Genomic DNA, 26,173 nt, shown 5'->3' on the forward strand with positions numbered 1-26,173 from the left:
ACTTGTGTATATATATATATATTTATTATTCTATTTATTTTATTGATGTGTACATACCTATCATTCTCTTTATCCATTTTGATGCTTATCGATGCCCGTCTACTTGTTTTGTTGTGCGTCTCCCGCTGTGAGCCCGTTGTTGGGCAGGGACTGTCTCCGTCTGTTGTCGAACTGTACTTTCCAAGCGCTTAATACAGTGCTCTGCACACAGTAAGCGCTCAATCAATACAACAATGAATGAATGAACAAAATGTAATTAAGTATAATCCAGCCCCGGGTTAAAGCGTTTTGAGTGGAATTGGCTAGGCAAGAAGGACACAGTACTCGAGTCCAAAATAAAAATCGCAGACACGATCCCTCTTCACAAAGAAATTCAAGTCTAGACGGTCCCCCTCTAGTTCGTGAGCTCGGTGTGGGCAGGGAGTGTGTCTGTTGGTCTTTTGAACTCTCCCAAGCGCTTAGGACAGTGCTTTGCACCCAGGAGGCGCTCAATAAATACGACCGAATGACGGAATGAGTGAACGGGAGGCAGACACGTTAAGATACGTTAGAGGTAGGAGAAGCGGCGGAGCGTAAGGATGCAGACCTGAGTGGGGTGGGAAGTGATTATCCAAATGTTTAATAATGTTGGTATTTGTTAAGCGCTTACTACGTGCAGAGCACCGTTCTAAGCGCTGGGGGAGATCCAGGGTCATCAGGTCGTCCCACGGGAGGCTCAAAGTTAATCCCCATTTTCCAGATGAGGGAACTGAGGCCCAGAGAAGTGAAGTGACTCGCCCCACAGTCACACAGCTGACAAGTGACAGAGCCGGGAATCGAACCCATGACCCGTGACTCCGAAGCCCAGGCTCTTTCCACCGAGCCACGCTGCTTCCCCAAGGGGAACAGACCCAGAAGGGAGGGTGATGAAGTAGGAGGGAAATGTCCGGGGTCTCTGATTAATGGACCGCCCACGCGTACCCTGGCCTCCGGGAGTTTGCAGTCTAATGGGGGAGAAAAATTTCCAAAAGGGAAGACGGGAGAAAGGAGAGATCGATACGGGAATCAACAAGTGCTTCGATAATAGAGGTCAACGGATGTGTGCAAAAATTGGCCTAACGCAGAGGTGGTAGCTGGGAGGGAGATAATAGTAATAATAATTTTGATATTTAAGCGCTTTCTGGGTGCAGAGCACTGTGCTAAGCGCGGGGGTAGATCCAGGGTCATCAGGTGGCCCCACGCGGGGCTCCCAATCTTCATCCCCATTTTACAGATGAGGTCACTGAGGCCCAGACAAGTGAATAATAATAATAATAACGTTGGTATTGGTTAAGCGCTCACTAGGTGCAGGGCACTGTTCTCAGCGCTGGGGGCGCTCCAGGGTCATCAGGTGGTCCCACGTGGGGCTCCCAGTGAATCCCCATTTTCCAGATGAGCGAACTGAGGCCCAGGGAAGGGACTGGCCCACAGTCACACAGCCGACAGGGGGCAGGGGCGGGATTCGAACCCATGACCTCGGCCTCCCAAGGCAGCGGGAGGGAGGGCGGGGTCAGCGGGCTCCTCTCCTCGGGGGGGCGAAGGAGGCCCGGGGGGGCGCCGGAAGTGACGTCATGACGGGAGGGAGGGGGAGGGCGCCGGGGAGCGGCAAGATGGCGGCGCCGGCGGAAGTGACGCAGGCGGGGCCGCCCCGCCGTCCGCGGGCAAGATGGCGGCGCTGGCGAGGAACCAGGGGCAAGGTAAAGAGCGGGTAGGGCCGCCGCCCCGCCGCGCCCCGCCGGGGAAGGTCGGCGGCGGTGTCACGGTCCGGCCCGGCCCGGTCGACGGCGCCTCCCGGCCTCCTCCGCCCCCGCCGCCGCCGCGGGGAGGGGAGAGGGGAGAGGGGAGAGGTGGGAGCCGCCGCCCCCATCATCTCCACCCCCATCATCTCCACCTCCACCCCCCCCATCATCTCCACCTCCACCCCCGGCCGCATCGGGGACCGCCGCCCCACACCCACACACCCACCGCCCCGACGAGGGAACGAACGAACGAACGAACGAACGAGGGCCGCGCCCCGCTCCCTCCCCCTGCTCCCACCCCGGTCCGACCCTCCCCCCCCCCCAATCACTGCCCCCCTGTTCCCTCCCTGGTCCGCCCCGGCCTATCGCGGCGCCGCCCCCCTCCTGCTCCCAACCCGGTCCGCCCCGCCCATCGCCCTCTAATAATAGGAATAATAATGACGATGGGTTTTACTAATAATAATCATGTTGGTATTTGTCAAGCGCTGGCTACGTGCGGAGCACTGGGCTGAGCGCCGGGGGAGAGACAGGGTCATCGGGTCGTCCCACATAATGTTGGTATTTGTTAAGCGCTTACTACGTGCGGAGCACTGGGCTAAGCGCCGAGGGAGAGACAGGGTCATCGGGTCGTCCCACATAATGTTGGTATTTGTTAAGCGCTTACTACGTGCGGAGCACTGGGCTAAGCGCCGAGGGAGAGACAGGGTCATCGGGTCGTCCCACATAATGTTGGTATTTGTTAAGCGCTTACTACGTGCGGAGCACTGGGCTAAGCGCCGAGGGAGAGACAGGGTCATCGGGTCGTCCCACATAATAATACTAACGTTGGTATTTGTTAAGCGCTTACTACGTGCGGAGCACTGGGCTAAGCGCTGGGGGAGAGACAGGGTCATCGGGTCGTCCCACGTAATAATACTGACGTTGGTATTTGTTAAGCGCCGACTACGTGCCGAGCACTGGTCTAAGCGCTGGGGGAGAGACAGGGTCATCGGGTTGTCCCACATAATCGTGTTGGTCTTTGTTAAGCCCTTATTTTGTGCAGAGCACTGGTCTGAACGCTGGGGGAGAGACAGGGTCATTCATTCAATAGCATTTATTGAGCGCTTACTACGTGCAGAGCACCGGACTGAGCGCTTGGAACGGACAGATCGGTAACAGAGAGGGTCCCTGCCCTTCGATGGGTTTACGGTCTAATCGGGGTCATCAGGTTGTCCCACGTGATGATAACGATGTTGGTGTTAAGCGCTTACTATGTGCAGAGCACTGTTCTGAGCGCTGGGGGACATACAGGGGAATGAGGTTGTCCCACAGCAGGTTCCCAGTCTTCATCCCCATTTGACAGTTGAGGGAACTGAGGCGTCAAGAAGAGAAGTGACTCGCCCACAGTCACACAGCTGCCAGGTGGCAGAGCCGGAATTCGAACCCGTGACCTCCGACACCCAAGCCCGGGCTCTTGCCACTGAGCCCCGTGAAGCGCTTACCAAGTGCCGAGCAGTGTTGTAAGCACTGAGGTAGAGACAGGCTCGTCGGGTTGTCCCACTGGGGGCTCCCGGTCTCCATCCCCGTTTGACAGAGGAGGGAACCGAGGCCCAGGGAAGTGAAGCGGCTTGCCCCGGCTCGCACGGCAGATGAGTGGCGGAGCGGGGATTAGAACCCACGACCTGTGACTCCCGAGCCCGGGCTCTTGCCACTAAAGCCACGAGACGGGGAGCTCTCTGCGGGCCGGGATTGGCACCTTTCATTGCTGTATTGTACTCTCCCAAGCGCTTGGGACGGTGCTGGGCGCCCAGGAAGCGCTCAATAAATACGATTGAATGCATGAATCGCCCTCTCCCTCCCCGGTCCTTGGGTCCCCGCCTCCTCCCCTCAACCTACCGTCCCCCCCCCCGGGCCCCGGTCGATCCGTCCATTTCTTGAGCGCTGCCTGTGTGCACAGCCCCGTCCTAAGCGCTTGGGAGAGGACGATACGGCACTAAATAGCGGCCATCCCCGGCCCACCGGGAGCTCGGCGGCCTCCGGCCGTTGAGGTTCGTCCCCCGCCCCCGGGACCGCTGACCCGATCCCGTCTCTCCGCAGAACAGGTCCCGCCGCCGCCGGGGTAGCCGCCGCAGGCCGTCCGTCCGTCGTCCGTCGTCCGTCGTCCCCGATGCCGGCCCGGGCCGGGCCGGAGGGCCGTCCGCCGGGCCCCGGGGGCAGCTCCGCCCGGCCGGACCGCGGGCCCCGGCGGCCCCGCCCGTAGCCCCCGCCGGACCCCCCGCCCGCCGCCGAGCCGGGCCCCATGGCGCTTCTCCCGGCGCGGGCTCCCGTCCGCTAGGGGCCGGGCCCGGGCCCCTAAGGTGGGTACCCCGCCGCGCGCGCCGGACCCCCCCCCGCCCCGGGGCGCCCCTCCTCCCCACCACCCCCTTCGGGGTCGTGGCCCCCCGTTTCGACGGAGCCACCCACCCCCTTCATCGGTCGGCGGCATTCACCGAGCCCGCCGTGCGGGCCGAGCGCCGTCCCGAGCGCTCGGGAGGGTGGGACGACGATATATAGACTACGAAGGCATTTGTTAAGCGCTTACTACGTGCAAAGCACCGTTCTCAGCGCCGGGGAGATTACAAGGTCATCGAGTCGTCCCCCGTGGGCCTCACCGTCTTCATCCCCATTTTACAGTCGAGGGAACCGAGGCCCCGAGAAGTGAAGCGACCCGCCCAGAGTCACAGAGCTGACGAGCGGCAGAGCCGGGATTTGAACCCGCGACCGAAAGCCGTGGGTGCGGCGCCACAGAGCCGGTAGGCCCGTCTCCCACCCTCGACGAGCGCGTCGTCACCGTGTTTCCCGAGCGCTCGCTGCGGGCGGGGCACCCTCCTAAGCGCCGGGGAGGACGCGGTGCAGCGGGGTTGGCGGACGCAACCTCCGCCCCCCCCACGAGCCCATCGGCGGCGGTATCTCGAGCACTCGCCGTGTGAGGAGCGCTGTACCGGGCACTAGGGAGGGTAGAGCGCGACAGCCGGTAGACGACCCCCCCTCCCAACGGGGGCGTGCATCATCGGTGCTATTTATTGAGCGCTTACTGGGCGCGGAACACTCTACCAAGCGCTCGGGAGAGGCCAGAACAACAGAGTTGGCAGACACGTCCGCCTCCCACTAGGAGCTCATCGTCGGTGGCATTTATAGAGGGCTTACGGCGTGCAGAGCACTGTGCTAAGCTCTCGGGAGAGTACCGTTCAACAGAGGTGGTGCCCCGCTCGCAGCCAGCCCGACAGCGTCAGGGAAACCGATCGGGCGCTTGCCGTGCGCGGAGTGCGTACTGCGTGTCGAGCGCTGTTCTGAACGCTAGGGCAGATCCAAGTTAAAGCGGGTTGGACCCGCTCCCCTTTTTGCCAATGAGGTAACGGGCACAGGGAAGCAGAGCGACTCGCCCGAGGTCACGCAGCAGACGGGCGGCCAGAGCCGGGACTCGAACCCAGGTCCCTCTGTCTCCCAGGCCCGCGGGCCCCATCCACCGGGCCGTGCTGCTTCCCCCGGGGCACCTGTCCAGGTGCGCTCCGCTAAACGCCGGGCTGGGTTGACGAGAAATAAAATCGGCCCCCGGGTCTAGGAACGTTGGGGGATTTTGGCGGAGGACCGGCTCGAATCGCCAGCCTCGGGTTCCGGCCCCGAACCGGGAAGGCGGGTTTCCTTTTGACGAAAGGAAGTTGGTTTTTGCTTCGGCCGTAGCTCCGCCGTCACGGTTCCTTCTTACCCAGCCTCCTATTGATCGATTTTTTAAAATGCTTTTAAAAAAAACACGCACGGCAGACAACCTACGTGATTTTATTTAAGGAGGAGAAGGCTCCCAAAGATTGCCAGCCTTTAGATGTATACTGGCCGTGTTTCGTGGCCTCTCGAGTGGAAGCTCGTCGCGGGCGGGGAGCGCGGCTGTTACGTTACGTTGTACTCTCCTGAGCGCTCAATAAATGCCATTTACTGACTGGCCGGTTGCCTTTTCGGGACCGACATCCCTGGAGGGCGAAAGGTGAGGGCTAGAGGACAAGCGGCCCCGAGAAGAGTAGTTTTCGCTTTTGGCTTTGAGTCGGTGAAAGGGCCGATTTCGCCCTCAGATCGGTAAGCTCCTCCTGGGCGGGAAAGGCGTTTACCACCTCCTTTACACCGTCCTCTTCCCGAGCTCTTAGCGCAGTGTTCCGCGCAGAGGAATAAATACGATTAATCGACCCGCGGGGAGTGACCGAAGGCGCACGTGGCTTGATACGTCGGACCTCTCCTGTCCTTGCGGCGACGTATAAGACGTCCCGGTCAGTTTTAGCCTTCGTCGATTACCCTGCCGGTGAGTCGAAAGGCCCGTCCGCCGTGAGACGTGATTTAAGCTCCTCGAGGGTAGGGATTCATTCGTTCATTCATTCAAAAGGATTTATTGAGCGCTTACTGGGCGCAGAGCACTGTACTAAGCGCTTGGAATGGACAGATCGGCCGTGTCCGCCATATCTCTTCTCCCCTCCCAAGGGTTCAGTGCCGTGCTCCGCGTCCAGCATCGATAGCGTTCGTAGTCGTCTTGTCGCCCAGGATGAAGGGCCCGTGAGATGATTTGTCGCCCGTGGAGAGATGGGATCCCTCTTGGCTCTTGCCGGGGGCCTGGCAAGGGGTCCACCTCCTCCTTCCCACCTTCTCCCGGACGGGGCTCTGCCGAGTCCCGGCGGCCGGCAGGTTTCGGCGGGGTTCAGCCGTCCCGGGAGAAACTGGAGCTGCGAGCCACCCCTCCCTCCCCCCGCACGCACCCGTTGGAAAATGTGATATAAGAGGAGGGAGGGAAACGAGGTCACGGAGGCCAGAATAGGCCCCGATTGGAAATATCGCGGAATCTCTTATTCAGCGACGCTAGGACGGCGTCGAATCGTCGACGTCTACGGGGTGTTAGTGCAGTCGACGTAAAAGGACGCGAGGTACTGCTTTCTGTCTGCGGGATTTCGACAGAAAACCGAGCCGTGAGGGAGAGAGACGCGAAGGAGGGAGACCCTTTTTTTTTTTTTCGGGTTCCGATCTGCCTGTATTAAAAATTCCGAGTAATAAACTTTCCATTTGAGTTTGGAAGCTCAAGGAATAGTTGGAGAAATTCACCGTCTAGTCTGTGGTGTCATTTTTGAATGTCGTTTTCCTGAATCATAGGCTCCAAAAATCCACTCACGGCAGGTAGCGGTTCCACACGGAAGGTGCGTATCGGCTCGGAAAGGCACGACCGAAAATGTGAAATTGACTTTTATCCTTGGGGTACGGAGGCGATTATGAAATGATTTTCTCCATTTTCACCGGAGCACACAATTGGCGATCAGTTTTTTGGGGTTTTTTTTTTTTTTTTTGGAATGGTATTTGTTAAGTGCTTTGCTCAATCCATGGTATTTATCGAGCGCTTATTACGTGCGGAGTACTGTATTAAGCACTCGGGAGAGTAGAGTACAGCGGAATTAGCAGACACGCTCCCTGCCATAACGAGCTGGGAGATGTGACAGACACTGTACTAAGCGCTGGGGTGAGATAGAAGCTAATCAGGTCGGACACTGTTCACGTGGAGCTCGTCGTCTCAGTCCCCATCGTACAGATGAGGTCACGGGCAGAGAAAGGAGGTAACGGAGGCACAGACGAATGAAGTGAGTTGCCCAAGGTCACGCGACAGACGAGCGTCGTGTCTGGACTAGACAAGTCTCTGGGCAGGAATGTGTCCGTGGTTAGATCGTACTCTCCCAAGCGCTTAGTACAGTGCTTTGCACACAGTAAGCGCTCAGTAAATACGACTGAATGAACTCAGGTCCTCCCGCCCCGCGGGCTCTTGCTCTGTCCGCTAGGCCGGACCGTTTCTCGATCCGGTTCCCCCGGGGAGGTTTCTGTAGTCTTCCTGGAGCCGATTTCTGAAGGTGATGGGCGCCGCCGTTCAGCGGCGGCCCTTGAGGGCTTACCGGATACCATTTACAAATAAAAAATTGAGTCTTCTAAATGTATTGAGCACTGTAAGCGCTCAACAGATTCGATTGACTGAGTGACTTGCCCAAGGGCACAGGGAGACTCTAGACCGTTAGCTCTTCGTGGGCAGGGAATGTGTCCGTTCATTGTCGCATTATAACAATCAAAAGAATAATGACGGTACCCGGAAGTGCTTACTGTGTGCCAGGCACCGTTCTGAGCGCTGGGGTGTGTCTGCTTATTGTCCACTTGTACTTTCCCAAACGCTTGGTGTAGTTCTCCACACACCGTAAGCGCTCAATAAATCCGATCGCATGAATCCGGGTTAATCAGGTTGGACACGGTCCCTGTCCTACGTGGGGCTCACCGTCTGAATCCCCATTTTACAGACGAGGGAACTGAGGCGCGGAGAAGTGACCTACCGGATCACGCAGCAGACAAGTGGCCGGGCCGGGATTAGAACCCAGGTCCTTGTCCCTCCCAGGCCCGGGCTCCATCCACCGAGCCACGCCGCTTCTCTCCCAGGCGCTTAGTACAGCGCCCTGCACACAGTAAATATGACTGAAATGAAGCGGCGGAATCGGGATCCTTTCCAGGCTCCCCGACTCCCGGTGCTGAGGAGTTCTTCCCCTCATCCCCACAGTTCGCAGTTCCTAAGGAGCGATTTCCAGGATCCGGGGAGTCTTCCCTGGCTGACGGGTGTCGCCGTTCTTTGATTTCGTCTTCCAAGACGATCTCGTAAGCCCTCTAGACCGAAAGCTCATTCTGGGAAGGGAACAGGGCTGCGGAGCCCCTTGCATTATACTCTCCCAAGTGCTCAGTACAGTGCCCTGCGCATAATAAGCGCTCAGTAAATACCGCTGATTGATTCCAAGGTGTATTCCCACGCGTTCTCCCAGGTGCTGACGACCGTGATGATACAGAGTCGTCTTCCGGAGGTAAAATGGTGTCACTGGGGTCACGTCCAACCGTCCCACCATTTTTCCATTTCGATAAGTATCTCTAGTTCATTCAGTCGGTCGTATTTACTGAGCGGCTGCTGGGTACGGAGCACTGTACTAAGCATTTGGGAGAGTCCGGTACCCCCTCTCCGAAACAGGAATCTCCCCTCCCATGTGGAAGAGCCTCTGCTCCGGGATATTGTCTTCTCAGCCCCGAGAATCATTAGAATTTATGTCCGTGCCAGGCACTGTTCTGAGTGCTGGGGTACGTACAAGTTAGTCGGGTTGGACACAGTCCCCGTCCCCCGTGACGCTCACAGTAGTCATCCCCATTTTCCAGATGAGGTCACTGAGGCCCAGAGAAGTGAAGTGACTCGGCCGAGGTCACACAGCTGACACGCGGCGGAGGGGGGGATTAGAACCCAGGACCTTCTGACTCCCAGGCCCGGGCTCCAGCCACCAGGCCACGATCGAGGTCACGTGGACGCGTTAGGCCGGGCGTATTTTCTGCCAGATGTCAGGACGGTTCCAAACTGCCCCGATCCCGAGAACAGCTGTTAAAATCAGCCACGCGAGGAATCCTTTCCCACACTTCCCGCCTCGGTTCAGGTTTCGCGTAAAAACGTCCTCGCCCAAGCTAAGCGAAATCGACGGCCCTCAAGCCCGTTAGGCCGAAAGATCACAGTCCTGTCTGAGACGGTCTTTATCGGGCCGATTTCCCCGGCTTAAATCACACTTCCGTTTTCGGGTCGGTTCCATCCCGACTCCGGAACCCTTTTTTCTCCCCCCCGCCCCATCTCCGGTTGATTTGACGGCAGAAAAGATGGTGGTTGTAAAACTGTCCCGTTTTTTTTTACGTATTGGTTCCCTGGGGGTACGGCGAAGTTTTTCATTCGCCTCCGTTATTCGAAGGTGAAGGTTTCTTCCCAACGGCAGTGGATCTAAAGGGCTCGAATGGGCCGGGACGGAGACTTAGCGGGTCCCCGGGGACCGCGACGGTCGAGCGTCTTAAGCTAAATTTAAAGATCGTTCAGTCCCCCGGAGGTTAACGTGGGGGAGGTGGAAAGCCCGCCGGCTTGAATTAGAGGAGGCCCCGGCGGCAACTCGGTTGCGGCGGGGCCCGGTGGGAAGAGGCCGGGCCTGGGAGGCGGAGGCCGTGGGTTCTCATCCCGGCTCCGCCGCCTGTCCGCCGCGCGACCTGGGGCGGGCCGCTTCGCTTCTCCGGGCCTCGGCGACCTCGCCGGGAAAATGGGGACCGGGACCGGGAGCCCCGCCCGGGCCAACCCGACGACCTCGTATCTCCCCCCGCGCTTAGAAGAGGGCCGGGCACCCGGTAAGCTCTTAACAGATACGGTCGTTCTTATCGGCGCTCCGAAGAGCGCCTGGCGCATAGCAGGCGCTTAACGGACGCCGTCGTTTTGTTTTGTTCTTTCTTCTCTTCCGCCGCCGCCCCCCTCTCCCCTCCTCCCCAGGTGATTCATGGCAGGGGACGTGGAAGGATTCAGTTCCTCCCTCCACGACACCAGCGTCTCTGCGGGCTTCAGGGCGCTGTACGAGGAGGGCCTGCTGCTGGACGTGACGCTGGTCATCGAGGACCACGAGTTCCAGGCCCACAAAGCCCTCCTGGCCACGCAGAGCGACTATTTCCGGATCATGTTCACGGCGGACATGCGGGAGCGGGACCAGGACAAGATCCACCTGAAGGGGCTGACGGCCCCGGGCTTCAGCCACGTCCTGCAGTTCATGTACTACGGGACCATCGAGCTGAGCATGGCCACGGTGCACGAGATCCTGCAGGCCGCCATGTACGTCCAGCTCCTCGAGGTGGTCAAGTTCTGCTGCTCCTTCCTCCTGGCCAAGATGGGCCTGGAGAACTGCGCCGAGATCATGCGGCTGCTGGACGACTTCGGGGTCAGCGTGGAGGGGGTCCGCGAGAAGCTGGACGCCTTCCTCCTCGACAACTTCGTGCCCCTCATGGCCCGCCCGGACTTCCTGGCCTACCTGAGCTTCGAGAAGCTCACGGCCTACCTGGACAACGACCGGCTGAGCCGGTTCCCCGAGATCGAACTGTACGAGGCCGTCCAGGCCTGGCTGAGGCATGACCGCCGGCGCTGGCGGCACACGGACGCCATCATCCGGAACGTCCGCTTCTGTCTGATGACCCCGGCCAGTGTGTTTGAGAAGGTTGGTGCTTTTGAAAGCCATAGGCAGGACTCATCACTTAGCTAGGGCAGCGTTTGCCTTCGAATAGGTAAGATTCCCGTCCGCTCCTTCCCCTCCTCCCTCCCCCCCCGACCCCCCCCGGCCCCCCGCCCCGCAGCTCCCGGCCCGTCAGGATCCCAGAGAGGAAGCGAATAGGCCCCGGGACCCGTCGGAGACGCTCGATCCCGACAGCGGGCCGGCGTCGCGTTGTCCCGGCGGAGCGCGGCGGAGGAGGGACCAGGTAGGTGCGCCCGGGGAGGCCCGGTCGCGCTCGGCGCCGGCGGCCCGAGAAGCCCAACTCAGCCCGGTCGCGGCCCCGTCTGGTCTTGGATCTCTTCCTCAGAGCGCTCTCGTCTCACTGGGCCGGCTGTTTGGATCCCCCGTGAGCGGTCCCCTCCGCCCCCTTGACGTCCAGAGCCTCGCGAGGAAGCCAAGATACGTGTCGAGGTGTCTAGGCTCTCCTTTCTCCCCGGAAAAAACCCCGAATTCCTAGCGGTTTTTCCCCCTCGTTTCAAACCGGACCACTGGGTAGAAGGCTAAGAGGAGATCAGATATGTGTTCGCCCTCACTTCCTACCCCGTAAAACGAACGGGTCTCAGCTTTTGTCCTCCCCGTTTGAAGTTAGACAGTTGGGTAGAAGGCCGAGAGGAGGCCGGATACGTCTTTAGTTGTTTGCGTTCACTCCTTATCCAGTAAAAACGATTAGGTATCAGTTTCACCCACCCCCCCCCCCCCCTTGAAACTAGACAGTTGGGTAGAAGGCTAAGAAAAGATCAGATTTGTGTCGAGGTGTTTACCCTCTCTTCTTAGGCAGAAAAACCCCGAATACATGCCAGTTTTTGCCCCCCCGTTTCATTCATTCGTTTTCATTGAGAGCTCTCTGTGTGGCGAGGACTGTACTAAGCGCTTGGGAGAGCACCGTACAGCAGTAAACAGACACGTTCCCTACCCCCAGCGAGCTGACGGTCTCTGGCGGGGGGAGGAAGCGGACATCGGTACGAATAAATAAATTACAGAGACGTACCTGAGCGCTCTGGGGCCGGCGTTTGAGACTGGACAGTCGGGTAGAAGGCTGAGAATCGTGGCGGAGATGATCCCGTCAGCGAGATTTTTCCCATTCCGGTTGAAAATCCCGCGCTAGTGGTGGTTTGGGTTCCAGTAGCCCGGTGACCCCCGTGTGCAGATGCAGAATCAATTTGACTCAGAGGATGCAGCGTCAATTGCTGGTTACCTGTAGGTCACTCAGGGTTTCCAGCCTTCTGACAACTGCGTCATCTCGCGATTTCTCCGGAACCCTCTTTCCCAAACTTCCTCCTCCAGAGGAGCGGGGTAGGGGTAAATGCCTGCCACGCGGACACCGCCCGTCTTCACGGCGTAGCGGATGGGGCGCGGGCCTGGGCGTCGGAAGGCCGGCACTCGGTAAATCCTCCTGGCTAGCGCCGTCGCGGTGATGGAAGATCCCAAAAGAGTGGTTTGAAGAGAAGAAGTGACCCAAGCCACTCCGTAATCCTGATCCGGCCCCCGGCGGTTTTCTCCCCTGACCGAAAGTTAGAATCCGGGCCTGTTCTGAGAATGCATCTCTTCCTCGTGGCTAAAGTTTGGGGGTCTAGGTCATAGTCAGCGCAAATCATCTCCCACCGTTAAGATTAAAACGCAGTTTCACCCTGAGGCGGAGCGTCGTCGGTCGGATGGCGGATGGAATTGTCCAGGCGGGCGGGATTTCAGCGTGGCAGGCCGTACGCTCCTTCAGGGCGGGGGACGTGTCTGCTGTTCCTCTTGTGTTGTCCTCTGCGTAGCACTCTGCCCACAGAAAGTGCTCAGTAAATAAATCCTAAATAAATAATCGATGGCTCGCGTGAAAGGCTCTTTGTTCTGGGCTCGGTCTGGTCCCAAATAAGCAGCGTGGCCCAACGGCTAGAGCCCGGGCCTGGGAGTCAGAAGGACCTGGGTTCTGATTCTAACGCCGCCACTTGTCGGCCCTGTGACCCGAAGCAGGGCACGCATCACTTCTCCGGGCCCCGGTTCCCTCGTCTGGGAAAGGGGGGTTAAGACCGGGAGCCCCACGGGGTGCATCCAACCTGATCACCCTGTATCTTCCCCAGTGCCTAGAGCGGTGCTCGGCCCGTAGTAAGCGCTTAACAGATGCCATCGTTAAAGGAAGGGCTGGGGGTCCCAGGGGCCGAAAGTCATCTTGCTCGGTTCTTTTGTGCCTTTCGTGAAACCTCAGTCCACGATTATATTGTGACCGGCGTTATTCATCGGGCGAGTTAACCGGTTGGCGGTCTCAGTGGAGAGTCCAGCGACCGACCCACAGGACCTTCCGCTTGAGCAGCTTTTTTAGGAGTAGGGTGGGGGAAAAAACAATTTTATCGATAGTCTTGGGAGGAAAAAGTTGGTATGGATGTGCTCTGCGCTCTAAACTGACAAACTAGGAATGTGGAGAAGAATTTTATACGTTAGCCACTCGGTTGTACTTACCGAGCACTTCATTGTACGCGGAGCACTGTACTGAAGCCTGAGGAGAGCACACTATAATCCTGCATTTTTACTGAGCGTTCAGCGCGTGCAGAGCCCGACACTAAACCCTTGGGAGAGCACGTTAATCATACGTACTGAGCGCTTCCTGCGTGCAGAGCGTTGTACTGAGCACTAGGGAGTATACCAAAACAGAATCGGTAGATAGGTTCCCTGCCTTCAAGGACCTTAGAGTCTCAAGTGTAAATGAATCACATATAATAGTAATATCGATGGTATTTGTTAAGCGCTTACCACGTGCCAAGCACCGTTCTAAGCGCTGGGATAGATAGAAGGTGAGCAGGTGGTCCCAGATGGGGCTCACGGTCTTCATCCCCATTTTCCAGATGAGGTAACCGAGGGACAGAGAAGTGAGGTGACTGGCCCGAGGCCACGCAGCAGACAAGCGGAGGAGCCGGGACTGGAACCCACGACCTCTGAGCCCCGAGGCCGGGCTCTTCCCGTTAAGCCGCGCTGCTTCCCTGTCCGTACGTGAGCGCTGCGGGGCCGAGGGTGAGGCGAATAAAGGACACGCGCCCGAGTGCCCGGGCAGTGCAGACCGGGGGAGGAATTAGAGGAAATTAGGGTTCAGCTGGGGAAGGCCTCTTGGAGGAGAGGCGATTTTAATAAGGCCGTGAAGCCGGGGAGAGAAGTCGCCCGGCGGACGTGGAGGGAGAGGGCGTTCTGGGCCAGGTGCGGGCGAGGGGTCGGCGACACCGTGCGTCGGTCGACGTTAGAGGAGCGAAGCGGGCGGACTGGGTCGTCGTAGGAGAGCGGGGAGGTGAGACGGGAGGGGGGCAAGGTGGCGGACCGCTTTAAAGAAGAAAACGGGAGAAGATCCCTCACCTGGGAAAGAGCGAAGGCCCACCGTTGCCAACGCCGATCTGGGAAGCCAACTGGCACCGACCAGTTCTGAGATGGCGAGAGGGAGAGGAGGAGAGAATTGTCTCCCCCTCTAGACTGTGAGCTCATCGCGGGCAGGGGATGTGTCTGTTGGTTGTTGTACTCGCCCAAGCGCTCAGTACAGTGCTCTGCACACAGTAAGCGCTCGCTAGATACGCCTGAATCGAATCGAGAGAGGGAGAGGGGAAAAAGAAGCATTAGGAGAATCACTGCTACTCCCTTTCCCCCCAGGAGCGAGAAAATGAGGTTTTCGTCGCCAGAAAAAGAAGCTAAACTGAAAGATAAAGGACAGTAGACCAAAGATAACCCAGGAATCCACAAGATTTGTTTTTCCTTTCTCACACAGTCTTCAGAATGTCCTAGCTAGGGTTCTCAAATTACGTGGGGAGCCCAGCGTCCCGAGCAAGCGGTGGCCCAGAACACTTTGTAATCAAACTTCAGAGGAAACATGCTGCAATTTGTCCGGTTCTCACCTCGCTTTAAACCTCGGCGTAAAAGAGCCGCGTTCTCCCCCGTGGTAAAGAATCCTTCCCGGCCCGCCACGGCCCGCCTAGCCGCGCGGGAAATTGAGCGCGTTCGGACAGGGCAGGGCCTCGGAAACTTGAGATCCACGGTGGACCGTCCGTGTGCGGAGGAGAGCGCGAGAAAAACAGACATCTCGTAGACGTCTCTTCCTTTAAATAGCTCGGAACTTCTGTGTCTGGCACGTGCCGTTGGCTTATCTCTTCTTCTGGGACTTACCAGATGGGAATGCGGTCGGCTCACTCTCTTTCTCTCTCCGCCTTCGCCCCTGGACTCTGCCCCTCGGATTCATCCGGTCGTATTTACTGAGTGCAGAGCACTGTGCTAAGCGCTTAGGAAAGAAAAACGCAGTAATAGTGACGTTCCCTGCCCACGAAGAGCTCACGGTCTAGCTTCCCTCACCGTCTTCTCTAAGAGTCGTCGAAGCAGCCTGGCCTAGTGTTGAGCCCGGGCCCGGGAGTCGGAAGGACCCGGGATCTAATCCCGGCTCCGCCCCTCGTCTGCTGTGTGACCTTGGACAAGTCACTCCCTTTCTCTGTGCCTCGGTTACCTCATCCGGAAAACGGGGACCGTTCGTGAGCCCCGTGTGGGGCACGGGGATACATTTCTTTAGGTCAAAGATGGTATGATGCCTAGGGTACACAACAGGCCCGGGGTATGTAGTCACCAGAGGTCCGTGGTCTGATTCACTGAAGCTGAAGAGCTTGTTGATTTTCAGGTATTAACAATAATAGCAACAATAATGATGATAATATTTAAGTGCTTACTGGGTGCTGTGTCCCACGTGGGGCTCACCGTCTTAATCCCCGTTTTACAGATGAGGGAACCGACGCCCAGAGAAGCGAAGCGGCTCGCCCACGGTCACACAGCCGACGGGTGGCGGAGCCGGCATTAGAACCCAGGTCCACCCGACTGCCAGGCCCGTGTTCTGTCCACTGGGCCACGCTGCCTCTCCATTGAATCACTTAATGATAATAATAATAATAAGGATGGTATTTGTTAAGCGCTTACTATGTGCCAAGCACTGTTCTAAGCTCTGGGGTAGATACAAGGTCGTCAGGTTGTCCCACGTCTTCATCCCCATTTTCCAGATGAGGGAACTGAGGCCCAGAGAAGTGAAGTGACTTGCCCAAAGTCACCCGGCTGACGGGTGCCGGAGCCGGGGTCAGAACCCAGGACCTCTGACTCCCAAGCCCGGGCTCTTGCCACATGAGCCGCGCCGCTTGAAGAAGCAAGCCCTCACGTTGCCCGTCGAAGGGCACGGCGACCCAGTGAACTCGGCGGACCCCTCCCGAGGGCTTGGTTCGGCGCTTCGCGGAGAGCAGGCGCTCGAGGAACGCCGTGGACGGAGGGACCGACGGGGGCCCTTTAGGCACGGCGCTGTCGAATTCAGCGCTTCGATCCGAGCGGGGAAGATGTCGACAGACCAGATGGAGCCCCAGCGACGGCTTCACGCCGGAATCGAAGAGTCGGGAAGCCGGGCGCTTCTGAGTTTAGAATCGGGGTCCTGTCTCCCAGGCGGGAGCGTGGACGGGGGGCGGCCAATGGGGCCGTGGAGTTAGGGGTGAAACAATCGCTTTCCCATCGTGCGACGGAGCTGCAGCGGCACTGAAGGAGATGGAGCTCGCCGAGGGCGAGAGGACCCGCTGGTGCCGTTGAGTCTCGGCCATTTTTCAGTGGGCTTTCCCTCCCCGGCATCCCGAGGCGAGTCTCTGACTCGAGGCGACAAACCCTCAGAGTCTGGGCGCCAATTTTAGGAGCTGATCGAAAGGCGAAAAGTAACGTTTTCCGGTGGACCGGTGGTTCACGCGGACGGTTGTACTCGGATTCGTAAGTCGTTCAGACGTACGTCCCGCTGAAATCAAGGCCTCACCAACCGGCTTCCATGGTTTTCTCTTCCGCTAAACTGCGGGGGCGTCGTGGGCGGGGGATGTGTCCGTTTATTGTTCCGTGGTTCTCTCCCAACCTCTTAGAACGGTGCTCTCACCCAGCGAGCGCTCCTAAGCCCCGCTGATTTCAGCCGGCTTCCCCGATCAATCAGTGGTATTTATTGAGCGTTTACTGCGTGCGGAGCGCTGTCCTGAGTGCTTGGGGGAGAACGGGATCGGCAGACACGTTCCCTGCCCGTAGGGAGCTTCGCGTCTGAAGGCACCCAAATTGGGAGTTTCCAAATGTGCCGTGACGTCTTCCCTTCCTCGCCGAAGACGCTTCCTTGTCTCGTGTCCTGGCTTCTTGCGTTGGTGAGGGGGAGATCCAGGCGTCCATCTGGTGGGGCTGAACTGGATGTGGATTTCCACACCGCCTCGTTAAAAAAGCCGTTCCCTGCTCTCTTGGCCAATCGTCAGCGGCGAATTGGGCGTTAGGGCGTCCTCTCCGACGCGAGCCTACCCTCTGCCCGCTTGACGCCACGGCGAGAGGCTCTTACATTTGCCCACAGCGGGCCTGGCAAGTACGTGCGCTAACCGGCATTTCACTTTTCCCTAAATACAGGTGAGATGGCCCCCTCGCCGGTAGGGCCGATCACCGTCCCGATGGTCGAAGGCGTCGCTTTATTCCACGCGACTCTCCGGGAGGGAGGGCCGGCCGGTCAGGAGGTCGGTTCGGAAGTTCAAGGAGAGAGGGCGGCCCGTTGGAAAAAGCAGTTGGGCGTATCGGGGGATTCGACTCCGTCTCCCCGGCTCGCGGGAAGGGCGGGACGTTCGCCGGTACCGTTCTGCTCTCGTGCTTCGTTCCCTGCGTCGAACATTTTTAGACGACGATTCAGGTTTTTCACGTAGCGTCCCTATCGGAGTCAACGGGAGGGATCACCGACCCGGCGTGAAAATAACCCTCCTAACGGCATCATCTGGGGAGGGGGATTATAGCGCTCGCTTTTTAGAGTCGCGTTCCCTCGGTGGTCGCCCGTTGGAATCCCGACGCAATTGAGAACGTCAGCCAGAAAGCGTTCCAAGTCCGGGCCGCCTTTCAGAGGCAGATTACTCCTTGAAGGGTGCAAAAAAAAAAAAATACGTAAAATAAAATGAAATCATTTCTCCCAAGGTAGCGTTTTATTTTGTTTCCGCCAGGGCCTCCCTGTTCTTCCCAAATGAGGTAATTTTGAATCTTCTTTCCCCCATCCTCCCCGTAAGGGATGAGGAATCGTCCGCAAAACCGACAGGTATTTATGTCCACGTAGGCCACTGTCCATTTTAAATGGAGGAGTGGTAATGATAATCGTGGTATTTGGTATGGGCCGAGCGTGTGCCAAGCACTGTGCTGAGCGCGGGGCTCACGGCAGTCAGAGGAGAGAGTCTCCCCGTGCGACTCGCTGCCTCGGTCAGCAGGGGAGAGGTGGGGGAAAATAGGCATTGTTTGTTGCTTGTGTGTTTTCATTTGCTTTACGGTACCCGTTAAACGCCTACCGGGTGTCGTACGCTGTTCAAAGCGCTGGGCTAGGTGGATTAGGTCGGACACGGTCCCCGTCCCACGTGGAGGCTCACGGTGGTAAAGAGGAGGGAGAGAATGGAGGAGTGAATCCCCATTTTACGGTCGAGGAGACTGAGGCGCAGAGAAGTGAAGCGATTCGCCCTCCGGTCGCCCTGCGAGCTGTCGGCCGAGCGGGCGGCAGAGCCGGGCTTAGAACCCAGGTCGCCTGACTCCCAGGCCCGGGCTCTTTCATTCATTCACTAGTATCTACTGGGCGCTTACTATGTGCAGAGCACTGCACTAAGCGCTTGGAATGGACAATTCGGCAACGGATAGAGACGGTCCCTGCCCGTTGACGGGCCTCTAGGCCACTAGGTATCGAATCCCCATTTTACCTTGGAGGAAATGGAGGCACCGAGAGATCGAGTGACCTGCCCAAGGTCACCCAGTAGGCAGGCGGCGGCGCCGGGATCGGGACCCGGGTCCCCTGACACCCGCTCATGGGATCTTTCCACTGGGTCACGCTGCCCGGTAACGCCCCTGTTGGGCAAGAGTGGGGGGCAGTAGGTCGTTTGGCCGGTAAGTAGCATTTCTCGAGGGCCCGTTGGGTGTCGGGCGCTGTCCTGAGCCCGTGGGAGAGTAAGATGGCGAGCGTCGGTGACCCGGGCCCGCAGGAACTCTCCGGTTTCGCTGGGGAGACGGGCCCCGGAGTAGTTTACAGGTGGGAGGAAGAAGAAGGGGGCATCTGTTCATGATTTAGTTCTCACGTAATAGGAGCCGTAGAAATACAGGGCAGGACGAGCAGCGGGTCGCTGTAATGTTGCTATTTGTTAAGCGCTTACTATGTGCAGAGCACTGATCTAAGCGATGGGGTAGACACAGGGGAATCGGGTTGTCCCACGTGGGGCTCCCAGTCTTCAGCCCCATTTTACAGATGAGGTAACTGAGGCCCAGAGAAGTGAAGTGACTCGCCCGCAGTCACACAGCTGACAAGTGGCAGAGCCACGCTGCCGTGAAACGAGCACCTGATCGAGCAGTCTCACCCGGCCGGAGAATTTGGGGGTGAGGGTCGGAGAGGCGACTCCAACCCCAGCGGGGCGGGAAGCTCGCGACCCGGGGCGTATCCCAGATAGCCCGGACGACGGTCTCTCCGTCGCCCGGTGACGGACGCGGGGTTCCGATCCGGGGTTCGGACCGGGGCGTCCGGGGTTTCGCCGACGCCGTGCGGTGAGCCCCGGGTGCGGCGAGCCCAGCGGGGTCAGCGGCCCCGACCCCCGCCCGCCGGGAGCCCTCCGTCTCTTCGGTCAGCCGGTGGCGTCCGTGGAGCGCGTAGGGAGCACCGGGCCGAGCGCTTGGGACAGCTTGGTAGGGTTCTGCCCCGTCTTAAGACCCTGAGCCCCCGGAGCCGCGGTCACGGACGGGGGACGTTTCCGCTCGGGAAGAATGATAACAGCGAAGATGATGGATAATCCCGACGGTGGTGCCGGTTAAGCGCTTACCGCGCGCCAGGCACCGTACTAAACCCTGGGGCGGACAGGAGCGAGTCGGGTCGGACCCCGCCCCCGTCCCGCGTGGGGCTCGGAGTCTCCGTCCCCGTCTTCCGGATGAGGGAACCGAGGCCCGGCGAAGCGAAGCGACTCGCCCGGCAGACGGGCGGCGGAGCCGGGCCCGGACCCCCCCATCCTTCCGATTCCCGGCCAGCCGGCCGGTCGTATTTCCGGAGCGCTCACCTGCCGCGCGCCGAGCGCCGTCTCGGGCGGCCGGGAGGGTCCCGTCGGACCGTCGACGGCCACGTTCCCCGCCCGCGGCGCGAGGTCGGGCGGCGACCACCCGCGGGCGCTGCGTACGGCGCTCCGGCCGGCTCGCCGCGGGCGGGGGACGTGCCCGTTGACCGTCGCGGGCCGCTCTCCCGGGCGCCGGGCAGAGCGCCGAGCGGACGGTGAGCGCCCCGTGGGCGCGGGCCAGCGGCCGGGACCGAAGGGGGGGCGGCGGAGAGACGGTAGCCAGGGCCGAGGGAGCCGCCCGCCGGGACCGTAGAGCCGGGGGGTCGTCCGGGGCCCCTCCCCTCCGGCCGGAGAGTAAATGTTTCTCACTGTCCCCCCCCCAGGTTAAGACCTCGGAGTTTTACAGATACTCCCGGCAGCTCCGCCACGAGGTCGAGCAGGCGCTGAATTACTTCCACAGCGTCCACCGGCAGCCGCTGATGGAGACCAAGAGCAGCCGCATCCGGTCGGCCAAGCCGCAGACGGCCGTCTTCCGGGGCATGATCGGTCACAGCATGGTCAACAGCAAGATCCTCCTGCTGCACAAACCCCGGGTCTGGTGGGAGCTGGAGGGCCCGCAGGTCCCCCTGCGCCCCGACTGCCTGGCCATCGTCAACAACTTCGTGTTCCTGCTGGGCGGCGAGGAGCTGGGGCCCGACGGCGAGTTCCACGCCTCGTCCAAGGTGTTCCGCTACGACCCCAGGCAGAACGCCTGGCTGCGCATGGCCGACATGTCGGTGCCCCGCTCGGAGTTCGCCGTGGGCGTCATCGGCCGCCACGTCTACGCGGTGGCCGGGCGGACCCGGGACGAGACCTTCTACTCCACGGAGCGCTACGACATCCTGGAGGACAAGTGGGAGTTCGCCGACCCCTACCCGGTCAACAAGTACGGCCACGAGGGGACGGTCCTCGGCGGGAAGCTGTACGTCACCGGGGGCATCACCTCGTCCTCCACGTCCAAGCAGGTGTGCGTCTTCGACCCCAGCCGGGAGGGGACGGTGGAGCAGCGGACCCGGCGGACCCAGGTGGTGACCACCTGCTGGGAGAACCGCTGCAAGATGAACTACGCCCGCTGCTTCCACAAGATGATCTCCCACAACGGGAAGCTGTACGTCTTCGGCGGCGTCTGCGTCATCCTCAGGGCCTCCTTCGAGTCCCAGGGCTGCCCCTCCACGGAGGTGTACGACCCGGACGCGGACCAGTGGACCATCCTGGCCTCCATGCCCATCGGCCGCAGCGGCCACGGGGTGGCCGTGCTGGACAGGCAGATCATGGTGCTCGGGGGCCTCTGCTACAACGGCCACTACAGCGACTCCATCCTCACCTTCGACCCGGAGGAGAACAAGTGGAAGGAGGACGAGTACCCCCGGATGCCCTGCAAGCTGGACGGCCTGCAGGTGTGCAGCCTCCACTTCCCCGAGTACGTGCTGGAGCACGTCCGCCGTTGCAACTGAAGACGCGCCCCGCTCCCTCGCCCCCCGCCCCCCTCCCCCACCTCAGAAGAATCCCCTCCTTGGGCCCGCGGGGGAGAGCGCCCGGTTGGCGACGGGAGGCGGGGGAGAGCGGTGGTCTCGGTGCCGCGGGCGGTCCGGGGCTGGGGGGGGGGGGGGCGGCGGGCGGCGGGGAGGGTCTCGGGGCGGGGGGGAGCCCGAGCGGACCTCCCCGCGCCGCGTCGTCTCCTCTTCCCCGTCCGAGGCCGGGGGAGGCCGCGCGATGAGCTCCTTCCGGAACCGGCCGTCCGGCCGGCTTGGGCCACCTCGGGGGGAGGGGGTGGGGGCGGGAACGTCCGTCCACCCGGCTGGGAGACGGGCCGCCCGGACGCGTGGACGTTCTTCCCGATGCCGTCGGGCCTCCCCGTCCGGCGGTTTCCGACAGGGCTTCTGTACGGCGGTCTGCCGACGGACGCGGAGACCGGCCCTTTTTCTACCAAGTGGACCTTTTTCTCGTTTTCGTAGCCCGGCCTCGATTCCCACGCTGCCTTTTTCTTGTCCACGCCGTGTGCGAGAGGGACGGGTACCCTCTCGCGTCCATCTCCGGATCGTAGAGACGTCTGCGGGGCGTCTCTCTGTGGGCGGTCGGAATCCTCTCTTTTTAACTAGCGCCCGGTTCGTCAGCCGTACCGGTCGACTCGGAGAGGTGGTACCGTCTTCTCGTGTGTCGATATTTGGGGGGGAAAGAGAAAGAGAAAAGGGCGAGTGACGGGAGGCCTCGTTGGGCGTCCGAGAACGTAGCCTATCTTCGGTACAGGTGGATCGATTCGGGAACACGTGAACCCCGGACGTTCACGATCCGTAGGTGACGCGAGGAGAAATCAGTTTTTCTATTTTACCTAGGAGTAGATATCGATGTATATCATAGCCGAGAACCACCTTCCCTCTTTGGAACGATCCCGTCCCGCGTCCGCCGACCGTCACTCGGACGCGTCTCGGCCCGAGATTCCCCAGAGCGGCCGTTTGGGTTTTCCTCTCCGGAGGAGGTCGGACCCCGCGGTCCTTCGCCCCGACGGCAGCCGAGGCGTTCCCCGTAAGCCAAGGGGAGCGGGCTGGTCTCAACCTTCGGTCTCGGTCGGAAGAGCCGGACGTCAGAGGTCCAGATTTTCTCGCCGGGCTCTGTCCACCGTCTCTCCTCTCCCCTTAGGGAAAGTAAGGGAAGAGAAAGAAACGGATCCGATCGAGCGATGGTATTTATTGAGCGCTTATAGCGGGCGGGTCACCGCGCTGAGCGCGCGGGAGAGTCCGGTGTGACAGAGTCCCGGACTGTAATGTTTGCACGTGGTCGTCAAGGGCTTTTGTTTCCGTCGCACCTCGGGAGCTTGGGATATTTGGTGTCGCCTCTCTGTGAACCTTTAGTGCTTTCCCCACGCTTAAAACCCACTTCCCGCCAGGTCTCACATCTAGCACGCCGCGCCCCCCGGACCGCCGGTCTCGACCGGATGTGTTAAGGGGCGGGCCCGGGTGCGCCGGGGCTTTAGACTCCGACCCCCAGGCGGGCCGGGTTCGGTGTCCGCCCTGCTCGAGTTGTACCTACCCACCCCAGCGCTCAGAACAGCGTTGGACCCAAACCGGGCGCGCGCCCGCAACGGGCAGCGGGCGGTCGGGTACCGTAGCCGACGACCCTCCCCCCAACCGTGCCCACCCCCCTCCCCCGAGTCCACGAATGGAGCCGTTCGCGCCCCAACGTCCCCCGGGGGTGGCGGACGTCGGCCACTCGGGACGGCCGAAAGTAAGGACGGAAAATGCCGTCGTCTCATCCCGGAGCGTCGGCGGGAGGGGGGATGTAGATGATTCTGGCCGGGTCGGGTCCGGTTGTCTCGGGCAGGTCGGGCCTCGGGACGGGCGAGCCTCGGACGGGCAAGGTAAGTGACGGTCGTTGACGGCGGCCAACGGGGAGGATCGGGTGACGAAGCGACGGGGTGGTGGGCGGCGAGGCTTCCGAGGGGGAGAAAAGGAGGCCGGCCTCCATTTCGACCAACGGAGTTAGCCGCCGGCCACCCGGGTCACCGGGGGCTGAAAGTCGGGGCGGGGGGATGTTGAAAGAGCCCCTCGGTCGCCGCGAGCCGGAGGCCGGGCAAGGGTGGGCCTCGGGTTTCGCCCGTGAAAGGGATTTCTCAAAAGGAGACCATCCCGAAGACATTCTCGGTAAGTCGAATTCCTTGACGCCGCGCTTCCTCCCTCTCTCCCTGTCTTTCCCCTCGAAGAGCCGCTCCCTTCCCCGGGGCCGGACGGACCCATCCCCGCGGCCCCGGGAGGGGTCTCGGCGTTCCGGGTGACCCTCGCCCGCTTTCAGGATGGCCGTGGTTCCGAGGTGGGTGGAGAAGGAAGGGGCTGGGAAAAACCTTCAGTTTCGAGGCGCTCGGTCTTCCGTATTGAAGTCGTAAGGGTAAAGCCAGTCAGACTCGCCCTTCTGGGAAATCCTCACTCGACCTTGCTGGGGTCGTTGGGAGATTTAAAGGTATTGGAGATTTGCCTGGGGCTCTGAACGCTGTGGCGTTTCTGACATTTCCGATGAGTTTAAGTCTCTAATTAGCGGACATTCCCTTTTTTTAAATACGATTTACAGGTTGAAAGAGATTTATTTTTGTTCAAAGCTAGGGCCGTTCCCCCGCCCCTCCCCTGCAACCAGTTGGTCTTAGGGTGTATTTTTTCCCGCACCATTTCGTGGGCAGTTTCTTTGCCAGGACCTACCTGTCCTTAAAAGAGTATTTTTAAAAATTCACCGTCTGGATTCCCAACTGATGAATGAGCGAAGTGAACGTACGGTAGCCCCGTCAAGCTCTCTGTACGCATTTTCACGTTCCTCGGCGTTGGAAATTCCGAACCCCTTTTTAAAAAGGAAACCCAACAGTTCCTAACCGTCCTTTCCCAGAAACGTCGCCGTGCCTTGCCACCTCATCTCTCGGTTTTCGGCGACGATACGAGTGGCGATGGCTTGAGGGAAAACCCCTTCTTCTCCAGATGCACAGCCGTCCCGCCGGTTTGGCTTTTGTGGAAGGGAAAGTGAGGCGGGAGAGGGCGACCGTTGGGGAAAGCCAGAGATGGGCCACGACGGGAAGGCGACGTGATTTTCTTCTCCGTTCCCCAACCCCACGCTCTGCCGGCCCCGACGGGGCAGAACCCCCAGGGATCGGCTTTTTAAACTCCTCTTAGGTCTTCGTAAACCGGCATCTCGTGAAACCTGCAAAAGAAGTCGACGAATCTAGCGTCCGGGAAAGGGATGGAGGAAGAAGTCCGTGGAGGGCTCCTATCCGGATTCTGAGAAACTACACTTTGAAGTATTTTATAATAAATGAAGTGAGATTCGGGATGGTCTATCTAAAAACGGCAGACTTTCAGCGGGGCTCGGGGGGCGGGAGGAAGGGTAGGTGGGTCGAAACGTTTCCGTTCGCCTCGGCCGACCCGTCTCTTTTTTCGCTGTCAAACGCGTTGAGAGAACGAACTCCCGAGCGATCGCCGGCTGGCGGGCCCCCGACCCCTCAGGGGGTGAGAGCGCGGTCTTTAAAGCCCAGGCCCCCCGGCTCGACTCGATTTCCCCACCGCCGCGACGGTGACGTTCGGGTTCTTTATTTTTGGTGCTATTTCTTAGGGATCTTGAGTTGCACTTGCATCTTTGGGTTAGGGTCGATGGCCGGGGGATGCGGGCCGGGGTGGGCGGGAGGGAGAAGATCTTTTTCGGGAATCGAAGAAAGCCGCGGAAAAGGAGCCCGAGTGCGTCTCAAGTGCAATGTCAAAATGAAAATAGACTTGAAGAGTATATTCCTAGAGCGTCGTCATAGTCTTAGACCCCTAAGTAGTTAGCGGAGGGTATTTATTGAGCGCCTACCAGGTGCCAAGCACCGTACTAAAGCCCCGGGGGCTGGTACGGGATCACCAGACCCAATATCTGTCTCTCTTGCGCGGGGTGGTCACAGTCTACGTCCATGCAACTCTTATTCATTCCCTGCAAACTCTAGTAATGTATCCAGGGGGTAAAAAAAAAAAAATTCAACGATTTGGGGGTGGGCTCCGCTCCTGTCTGTGGATGATGCTGGACGCCGTTTGAAATATTTTTTTCCACCGGCGAAGGGGTTCTCTTCAGGTCACGTTACCCGTACCGTCACAGGGGTGGAGGCGGGTGGTTTTCCAAAGGAGCGTTCCGGAGACTTTTTTTTTTTTTCCGACCCAGACGGAATGCGCCGTTCCCTCGGGCCTCTCGTGTCTCTCGGAAACCATCTTGACCTCCTCCGTACGTTTCGGGCTAGTCTCCCCTCAATCCTCCGGCCGTTACGAAATCCTTAGACTCACTTAAGGTTTGCCTTTTATAACCGTTTCGAGAAGCCTCGACGCCCTTCGGCAGGGGATCGTCGCAAGCCGTGGGCTCAGTGCGTCCAGACCCGCGTACGTTGTCTCTTCTGTTTGGAAATGGGAGAACATGTAAAAAGTGTGTATAGAGAAAAGTGTAAATAAAATATTTTTAATCTTTAAACGTATTCCTTCGTCCTTGTTGTCAAGCGGTCTTACAGACACGCCATTACTCACACATTCCTTGCGTGCCATTGTTAATGTTTACGGTGGTTTTTTCAGTGTTCTGGTATTTGGTAAGTACTCGGTAGGTGCCGGACACTGTACTGAGCACTGGGGTAGATACACCTGTCTCCCCGCTTCTAGGCCGTGAGCCCCTCGTCGCGTAGGGATGGTCTCTGTTTCTTGCCCAATTGGACTCGTACAGTGCCCTGCACACAGTAAGCGCTCAGTGAATA

General features: G+C 59.6%; 1 protein-coding gene across 5 annotated transcripts; it reads left to right on the forward strand.

Moving 5' to 3' along the window:
* Positions 1-4,006: 4,006 nt before the first annotated feature.
* On the forward strand, positions 4,007-21,522 carry KLHL15 (kelch like family member 15). Of its 5 annotated transcripts, XM_029079842.2 has the most exons (5): positions 4,009-4,093; positions 4,410-4,528; positions 6,900-6,943; positions 10,102-10,813; positions 20,283-21,522. In XM_029079842.2, the coding sequence occupies exons 4-5, from the start codon at positions 10,109-10,111 to the stop codon at positions 21,390-21,392; spliced, it is 1,815 nt and encodes a 604-aa protein (XP_028935675.1). In that variant the 5' UTR covers positions 4,009-4,093; positions 4,410-4,528; positions 6,900-6,943; positions 10,102-10,108; the 3' UTR covers positions 21,393-21,522. The 5 variants fall into 5 exon arrangements, with proteins under 5 accessions (XP_028935676.1, XP_028935675.1, XP_028935671.1 ...); XM_029079838.2 differs by lacking the exon at positions 6,900-6,943; XM_029079843.2 differs by lacking the exons at positions 4,410-4,528; positions 6,900-6,943 and having other exon boundaries at positions 4,007-4,093.
* Positions 21,523-26,173: the final 4,651 nt, after the last annotated feature.

Source organism: Ornithorhynchus anatinus, chromosome 15 (genome assembly GCF_004115215.2).
Source record: "Ornithorhynchus anatinus isolate Pmale09 chromosome 15, mOrnAna1.pri.v4, whole genome shotgun sequence".
Lineage (NCBI taxonomy): Eukaryota > Metazoa > Chordata > Mammalia > Monotremata > Ornithorhynchidae > Ornithorhynchus > Ornithorhynchus anatinus.